Source organism: Antechinus flavipes, chromosome 4 (genome assembly GCF_016432865.1).
Source record: "Antechinus flavipes isolate AdamAnt ecotype Samford, QLD, Australia chromosome 4, AdamAnt_v2, whole genome shotgun sequence".
Classification (NCBI taxonomy): domain Eukaryota; kingdom Metazoa; phylum Chordata; class Mammalia; order Dasyuromorphia; family Dasyuridae; genus Antechinus; species Antechinus flavipes.
In genome coordinates, this window is record NC_067401.1 from 256,956,062 (window position 1) to 256,964,831 (window position 8,770).

The following is an 8,770-nucleotide window of genomic DNA, read 5'->3' on the forward strand; positions in this document are numbered from 1 at the left end:
GATCTGGCTCTGAACAATTGATTAGAACATTACATCACAATTTTCTGTAAAATTTAAAGAGAAAATGATTTTTATAATTTGAATTACATTAAAATATCCAGTTCAATGGTTTAAGAATTTATAAATATACCAATGTGAAAAAGCCTATTTAGATTTTTCTGAAAATAGCTTTACTAGATGTGTGTGTGTGTGTAAACTCGGTAAATTCTTTTAATAATGTGACTTTATTTCAGAAATCTCCTTTGGTATCTATCAACTTCTCTCCATGCCCAACTATCCTATATCCATTCTCCTCAAGTCTAATATAACTTCTCCTGTTACCTCCATGCCCCAATTCCTTTTTCCCTCCCATTTCCCAGTTCCTATCACTAATTCTTAAATCTGTGATGTAACAGGTTTTAAACCTGTTCTTGGCTCCCAACACAATGGACTGCTCTACAGATAAAGTGGATGGACCTGGGGGCAATAGGGATTTGTACTTCCAAATATCAGGTATACACTTTCTTACACTCTCATTCCCCCTCATTTGGGACTAAAAAAAAAAAAAAAACACACAAAAGGATAAATCTTAATTGTACTCTAGAATTAATTGTAAATTACACATTTTCATAGGAGTTAAGAGTACAAAAAAGATTGAATAGAAATAGGTGCTTTACAACCTAAGAATTAAAAAGTTTAAAAGGTTTATTTCATAAATGTTTCTTACAGATTTGCTCTTGCCATTCAGATTAAACATTCCATAACTAGAAAGGTTAAAGTTTTCTCAAACCATACTTATAAGTCATTTGCAGAAAAAGTTCACAATTCCCAAACTAAGTTTGCCTGTCTTGTTTTCAAGGAAAAAAAAAAAAATTAAAAGTATATACCTTAATTTTTGCCTCATCTGGTCCTTTGCTAGAATCGGCCACTTTGGTCCCCTGTTTTTCTCTCTGCCTATATGTCTTCATGACTCCACATAAAAAGGCACTTTTGTTCTATAAATAAATAAATAAATGTTCCTGTCAGGTTTAATGGCAACTGTTACCTTTCTCTTTGTTTCAATATAAAAATTCTACAAGACAATTCGAACATATGTTTTATCAAGCACTCATGAGCAGTAGTATAAATTGGTGAACATTACCTGAACATGTGAGAGATCACTGTCTTTAAACTGTTGAAGTACTGCCAATGCACCGTCTTCATTAAATTCTTTTAAAGCTTCAATAGCTCTTTCATCTAGATCACTGTGTGCAACTAAACCTAGGGAAGAAAATGTTTACTAATTAGTAATTACCTCATAATGCTTATTTTTCCCAAGGTATTTTAAGGGGAAATTTCAATTATTTTAATAAAAATGTTCTCCAATAACAATGTCTCATAAAAATAGCAAGCTTCATGGATAAGATTAGTCTCGATCACTCAATATTGCTACAATACTGAACCTGCCTTATAAAAACTAAAAATCAATCTATGCAAGATATTCCAATTGAAAACTCAACTCAAATCCAATTGCTATGTGAAAAACAAATACCATCACCAAAGAAAAATACATTAAGCAAATCTAAAGCTACTCAAAATTACTTAACAAGAAGCCTAGTGGAAAACACCAAACAATCACTTGCTTCCTTTACTAACAGCAATTTCATACATGCTCAACTGGACCCCCTAGCCAGCCTGCCTACCTGTTCTATCCCCTCCCCTCCATTATTTTAGTCTCATGACTAATTTCTATTTCAATAGAAAAATTACCACAAAATCAAAACTGCAGTCCCCATACTAATTGGAAACCACAAAAAGTTGCTCTTTTAGTTTAATTCTATAAGTCCAATAGACAAATTTCATAATTATTTTGCAAGTTGTATCTTACCTGCAACGTAAATTTCATCTAGTTTTTCAGCAACTTTCTGTGGTAAACCAGCATCAAGCAATGTCTGGAAATGCTCAGAATGGGTAACTGCAGAAGAAGTATCCATGGGCTCTTCAGTACCATTCCCATTAACATGTTCAGTAGCCATGTTTCCAGAGATCTGTTCAAATGCAATAGGCAAAATTAACCTACATTCTTCAAAAAGGACATAGATGACAATATTGGAGTCCCAGACTGTCCTCTATCACTTATTACAATGGCCAGACAGCACCTAACATGAAAGACACTAATGCCTGACAACTGACTTGAGTTAAAGGGCAGAAAAATAAAATCACTGTTTTACCTGGAGCACCACCCCTGAACTCACCTAACACAATAACCAGAAAGGAATATTTTACAAACATGGGTAGGCATGCCACCTGCAGCTCCGCTGCTCAGTCACTTAGCAAAAGGTGCGTTGAGAAGTAGCAAAAGGAAGAAACCAAAAAAATTTTTTTCTACCTCTAGAGTAAAGATCCAAAATGCACACTTTTTCCCGCCTGCTGCTTCTGAATCGATAACAAGCAAAAAGAACAAAGCACTCAGATAACTACCCCCCCAACTCTCCAGGCCCGCACCCCATCCCCCCAGCTCCTCTCCCAGAGCAGAGGCTCTACCACCACGGCCGCCAGGAGCCCATTAGAAACACGTGCTCCGCGCCTTCAAATGTCCTACAACTTCCTCCAACGTCTCCACACCGAGCTCCAAGGCCACAGTGGCAAAGGCCACACCAGACTCCAACAACACCTTCACAACGAAAATAGACCCCTAAGTATCAACAACCTAGTCACCCTCATACCCCCCAAAGCGGCAGGAGATGACTCCTGGCCATGGCCTCTCCCTCTGCTCCCCACGCCTTCCCCTCCCCCCTCCACCAAGCACCACCATCTCCGCCGTGACACATGGCTCTCCCCGGGGCGGCGGCACTATCCTTCGTCCCGTTCTCAACCTCAAAACACTCCGGCCCCACAAATACGTGACCCACAGCACGTTAAACAACTCCCCCACCCCCTCGACCGGTGCAATGACTCTGCAGCTCTGGGGCAACCCCCTCTTGTATAGGGGCATAGCCGTCGGAGCGGGAGCCGGCATGAGGGAATTCCCCGGACGGCCCTGCTCCCCCAGCTGCCCCGCAGACCTACTCTCCGAACTCGCACCGCCTACAGCCTGGCGCCTGCCTGCCTGCCTGCCTGCCTGCCTGCCTGCCTCCGGGACCTAGTGCCCCCTCCCCCCGCGCGGACCAGACCCACAGCACTAGCCACGACAGCAACAAACTCGGGCACCTCTGCTGCCCGCAGTCGGCACGGGGCACTCGCTAGCACCGAGGCAGGCGCCTCCTCCCTCCGGCGCTGCAGACAAAGCCCAGGCGGCTGTAGCACATGGGCGAGGAAAAGAAGCGGAGGCGGCGCTAGGGGCCGAGGCCTAGTCCCAGGCAGCACCAGCAGCCAACGTGCTCCTCTCCCCCTTGGAATCCATTTTCCAGAAAAGCCGGTTTCTCTCTCCCCGCGCCGCCCTCTCCTTCCTTTCCCTCCCCCCCTCCCCCCGACAATGTCGCCGCGCCTTGAAGCCCAATGCCTTCCCTCCCAACCCGGCTGGGCCCCGTGGTTGTTACCTCCCCGTTGGGCTGCCGCGGGTAAATCCTGTCCGAGGGGATCGGGTTGCGGGAATCGCGTGCTCGCTGCTCCCTATGTCCGGCGCGAGTGGAGCTGTTGTAAAATGGCGGCCGAAGCTCACGCCGCTGGCAGCAAACCCGATCCAGTTCCACTCGCCTCCGAGCGCGCTCCCGGTGCGCGCGCGCCTCCGCGTGACCCCCCCCCCTTCCCTCGCGCGTCCGCTTTCCCCTCTCACACACAACCCCTGCTTTCCTCCTCCCCCCCTCCCCACCACTCCTAGCACCCTCCTCTATCTTTTTCTCTCCTACTCGACTTCTCCTTTACCCTCCTCAGTCAATATTACGGCCCGAACTCTAGACTCCACGTAACAACCTCTCCCTTTCACCTTCTTTCCTCCCCGTCCCCCACTGGCCTTTCTTCCCGGGAGGGTTTCAGCCCCTCTTTCTCTCTCCCGCGCTGACGTGAGACGGAGACGACTACGCCGGGTCGCGCGCCCGTGAGCTCCGCCCCGCGCCCGGCCACCTTCCTCTGCTCCCCCCCAATGGGCGGGGCTCAAGACCCCGCCCTTCCGCTCGAGCGGCCACGAAAGGGGCAGACAGTGAATGAGAGACCCGCCCCTTCCCCTCCCGTCTCCTCCTCCTCTACTCCCTCCCCCCACCAGCCTCACGGCTAGGCGGGGCGGACTGGGTCGGCGTGTCCCACTCGTTCTCCTTTGTCAGGAGACAGACATCTCCCTACCCCACCCCCACTCCAACACACATGCCACCACCACTAGTCTCTCACCCACGCTTCCCCTCCCCCCCCGCCCCCAGCAGACTGGGAGCAGCGGGAGGAGGAAGAGGGCGGGGGTCACCCTGGAACGCTGTCCTTCCCCTAGAACACCCACCGGCCGTGAGCGCGGAGCCCCAACCGCCAGCGCCGCCACCGCCGCCGCCGCCGCCGCCCGTTCGCTCTCCCTCGGCTCGCTCGGGAAGCTGCCGGCGCACGTGTCCCCCGGGGCGGGGCGAGGCGAGGGAGACAATGGGACTGCGGGGGGAGGGGACAAGCGAGGGAGGCGGCGAGAATAGGAGACACGCGGCGAGACTGGTACTGCCGGAGCCCAAATTGGGGTGCAGTTGTCCCAAGCTCCTAGCTGCCGATAGGGACCCACACCAACACATGTACATACTCTGCGAGTGGCGAGAGAAGCCCCGGGGTGCTACGTGCGCCCAACCCCGCGGACTCCGGGGTAGCGGCACAGGAGGCTTGCAGTCGTTTTCGGGGGTTGGAATACCCAGTGCCGGTTGGGAACGTATTCTTGATGCGGACTCCAGCAAGCAGTCCCCGAGCCCGCCCGCTTGCTCTCCCAGCCGCCCTTCCTTGGGGAAAAAGGCCCGATTTGGAAGCGAAACCCTCCTCCTCTTCTTCCCCCCCCCCCTCCTCCCCCAGCGGCGAAAGGTTGTGCAATCGTTTCGATTTCTACCCTGCTTGGAAGCTCTCCAGTTCGTCCTCGTGGATAATATCTGCACAACTCGAAGCAAATTCCTGCACCGGTCTGAGCAACTTGGTAGAAAACCACTTCTTTTCAGAAAACTTTGACTGCTAGTTATTATCATTTGAAATGGCATCTCCTTTGTAGTAACCCTTTATGGGTTACAAAGGATTTTAGACAAAGGCACATTTTTATTTTGTTGGCTTGTTAAGGAAATTTTCCCTAGAAAGCTAACTAACCCTTCGGAAAAGATATCATTGACCTTTTGTTGAAAGTTGTTTGCTTTTTTTTAAGTGTTTTATAGTTTCAATAAAAATATATTGAACTGATTTCCCGAAAAAAAAAAAAAAACTTTTTTGTGAGTCACTATCGAGTTCATAGTTTCAAAGGAGTTTGGTATACTTCCATTTAAAATGGTCCATAGTTATGCAACAGTTCGAAAATAGTTTTACACATTCGCACCAAAATAATAAATGTTTATTGAGCGTGAACATGAAAACTTAACCAATATAGTTTAGCATCTTTTCATACATTCCCTTGCTAGATATCATGTGTAGGATATAGGGTTTACTTTAAAATAAACTTTTAAAATCTATTAACTAAAATCCAGCTGGTAATGATTGTAATGCTTGGTGTCCCATTAAGGAAATCCAAGAAGAGCAGTCCAGAGTGAATAGAGAACTTGCTTTCAAATAATCGATGTCACATTGTGACCCTGGTCAAGTCATTTAACCTTGTCGCTTCACCTTGTCGCAGCTTTCTAAAATAAGTTGCAGAATATTTTCCAAAGTGCATTTGGAAGAATTTCCCTTACTGGGAACTTGAAAGTTTATCAGATCCTCATTTCCATTCTCCAATCCTACCTTCCCCCTAACAAAAAAGTTTTAATGAATAGGTTTTGATTCACAATGACCTGCCTATAACAGGATAGACTTGAAATAGATTATGAAATAGAGTATCTCTTTTCTTATACCACTTGTTGAAAATTCTGTTCTAGGGTATAATCCTAAAATATCCCGTGTCAATTACTGCATAATGACAAACATTAAATGTGACAGTGCAATTTTGAATATATCACATTTACTACAAATCTCCCACTTTTAGATTTTTCTGGATACTAGAGAAGTATGGAAATAATGGTAATGATCACAGTGAGAAAAATGGGAAACTAAGATATTGTTTGTTCCTTCTCAGGATATTGGAAGGTCTAATAAAGTGGCCATTACAGACTTTGCCTATCTCAAACACCCAACTGAATTTCCTCACCGGTGAATTATTAAAGAACCCTTCAGGGTTGTTAGTATCCCTAAAGTGTTAAGCACTTATGAATACCCTGAGCAAGTGACCTCCTTCTGTGGGATTAAACCCGAGGAACTATTGTACTTTAAAAATAAAAGTGCCAAGTGCTAATGTACCTCTTAAGGGCTACTTTCAAAACAAATAATAAAACTATTCCCTAAGTTTTTGAGAAAGAAATATAAATTGAGAAAAATTAGCACATTAGCAATATAGAAAAAAGTGGATTTGAGAAAAAGTTGTTCTTTGAAATAAATTGAGCTATAGTTTAAATAGTGGAGATAATTGAATTATTTGCTGCTAAATATCAAATCAGTTCAAATGAAATAATATTTATATAGCACTCATTCCTGGCACATAGTTGGCAGTATCTACATGCTTATTCTCTATCCTCCTCCCTCTTCCTCTTCCCAAAACACATCTCAGAAAAGATAAATATCTTTACATTTATTTTATTAGAATCTCTTGCTAAAAATGTTTTGTCTTTGAAAGCCATCTCAATAAGCTAAAGAGAAAAAATATTCAGTCAAAATATTATGGGGAAAGGAGGAACTCCCTGACATACCATAGAAATTGGAGCTGAAAGAAACCTTTGGGAAGGATAGCAGTATGGTCCCATTAGCAAGCTAATTGGATTTAGAGTTAAGGATCTGAGTTAGAATCCATACTTTGCTCTTGTCGGTATGGCCTTCTAGAGGACCTTTCAACCCCAAATCCTGTAAAGTTCAGAAAGGTTGTAATTTCCCAAAGACCACAAAAGTCATAACAACTAGCAAAGTTTGTATTTCAAAACCCAGAACCCTTAACCCATTCCACTATATCACATATCACCCCAAATAAACAGTTTGGGTTAATTTTTTCCCTTCTTATATCTCTCTCCCTACCCTTCAACTCCTTCACTATGAAAAGTAACATGGTATAAAGAGCTGGACTTGCAACCAAGAAGAATTGGATTCAGATTCTACCTCTGATGCTTACTATAACGTGGACAACTCAATGCTCTAGACAACACGATAAGACTAAAAGTTGTCAAATTATGTATTCCAGTTAACTTTAATATGTAGACAGTCTAGTGGACTTAGAAACATTGGTCAGTCTTAATTCTTCCACTTAGCAAATATTTGACTACTTCCTTCACAGAACTTCAAGGATCAAATTAAATAATACCTGTATAGTGAGATATTAGAAGTCAGTATCTGCTAGAGGATATAAGGTCCCCCAATGTGAGGGAGAACTGTCTTTTCAGGTAGAATCACCACTCTGAAGCTCCAAGAGGCTCCAGGAGACAAATATTTGTTCAGGACTTTATATCTGCTCAAAGGAAAAACAAAAGAAAACACTTATTCCCCAATGCCCTATTATGTTTGTAAAGTGAAGTCTGAAGGCTTAAATCAATCTAAGATATTAAATGTGGCTTAAATCATGCTTTATGCGGCTAGAAAAGGTCTTTCATACCTAGCACCTCAGCAACTAAGGGAAATATACATCATTGAACTTTGAACAAAAGAAAAATAATTATTATAAGCGAAGGAACATGGTTTTGAGAGTGAAGAGCTGGCCTCAAAGGAAGACATGGGTTACAGCCCTCTGACACACACACACACACACACACACACACACACACACACAAAACACACACTAGTTTTGTGAGTCCAAGTAAATCACTTAACTATGTATTTTGTCTAGCTACAAAATTTTCAAGGAAGGGGCTGATTTGCATTGCCTAAAGGATATTTCCTCACCAGGAAGTTTCTATGCCAATAAAATGATTATCCTTATATCCAGAGGACTTTTGAAATTAAAAAGTAAAATACCGAATAAAAGGATAAGGATCACAAAGTGGATCCAAGATATGAAGGAAGGGAGTGTGTGGGGAAATATCTTTAGAAGGCAGAGCCAAAAATGATTGAGTAGTGGGAAAAAGTACATCAAGTTCCCTCTAATCCTAAATCCCTTCAAACAGCTCTAGAAAGTTGTTCAGTCATTTCAGTAATGTCAGACTTATTTGTGACCCCATTTGGGGCTTTCTTGGCAGAGTTATTGTAGTGATTTCCCATTTTCTTCACCTGCTCACTTTACAGATAAGTAAACTGAGGCAAACAGGATTAAGTGACTTGCTCAAGGTCACACAATAAGTATCTGAAGCAGGCTTTAAACTCATGCGTTGGCTCTCTATCCACTATGCCATCTCTTAAAAGGAGAAATATTTTTTAAAAAATAAATCACATCATTTTTCCAGCTCAATCCAGCCTAATGTCTCTTTTTAAGAGAGGCAAAAATATCTGCAGACACTGAAGACAATCAAAACACTTCAGCCCAGGGAGAAACTGCACCAGAGCCAGAATATACTCCAAACCAAGGCCCTGCAATCTTGTGTAGGATATAGGAATAGGTACCAATTGGCAACTTTGTCATTTAGTACTCAGTTTCTTGTCACCAATCCAGGATGCACTAAAGAGGGACTGATTCTAAAGTCGGAGCAAATTTAGAAACAAGCAGCAATGG

General features: G+C 43.8%; 1 protein-coding gene across 8 annotated transcripts in view; it reads right to left on the minus strand.

Moving 5' to 3' along the window:
• The window catches only part of SYNCRIP (synaptotagmin binding cytoplasmic RNA interacting protein), a 38,529-nt gene extending 34,070 nt beyond the window's left edge, over positions 1-4,459 (minus strand). For 5 of the 8 annotated variants that reach the window (XR_007953579.1, XM_051997353.1, XM_051997352.1 and 2 more), the window contains exons 1-3: positions 1,847-2,006; positions 1,121-1,239; positions 867-974 (exon numbers count right to left, since the gene is read on the minus strand). Coding sequence is in view for 7 of the 8 variants with exons in the window: in XM_051997353.1 (XP_051853313.1) it covers positions 867-974; positions 1,121-1,239; positions 1,847-1,994 (375 nt within the window). In the remaining variant the exon portion in view is untranslated. Of the gene's footprint in view, positions 1-866; positions 975-1,120; positions 1,240-1,846; positions 2,007-3,497; positions 3,695-4,384 lie in introns of those variants that run through there. The other 3 variants (XM_051997356.1, XM_051997354.1, XM_051997355.1) reach the window with 3 other exon arrangements.
• Between the last annotated feature and the right edge of the window lie 4,311 nt (positions 4,460-8,770).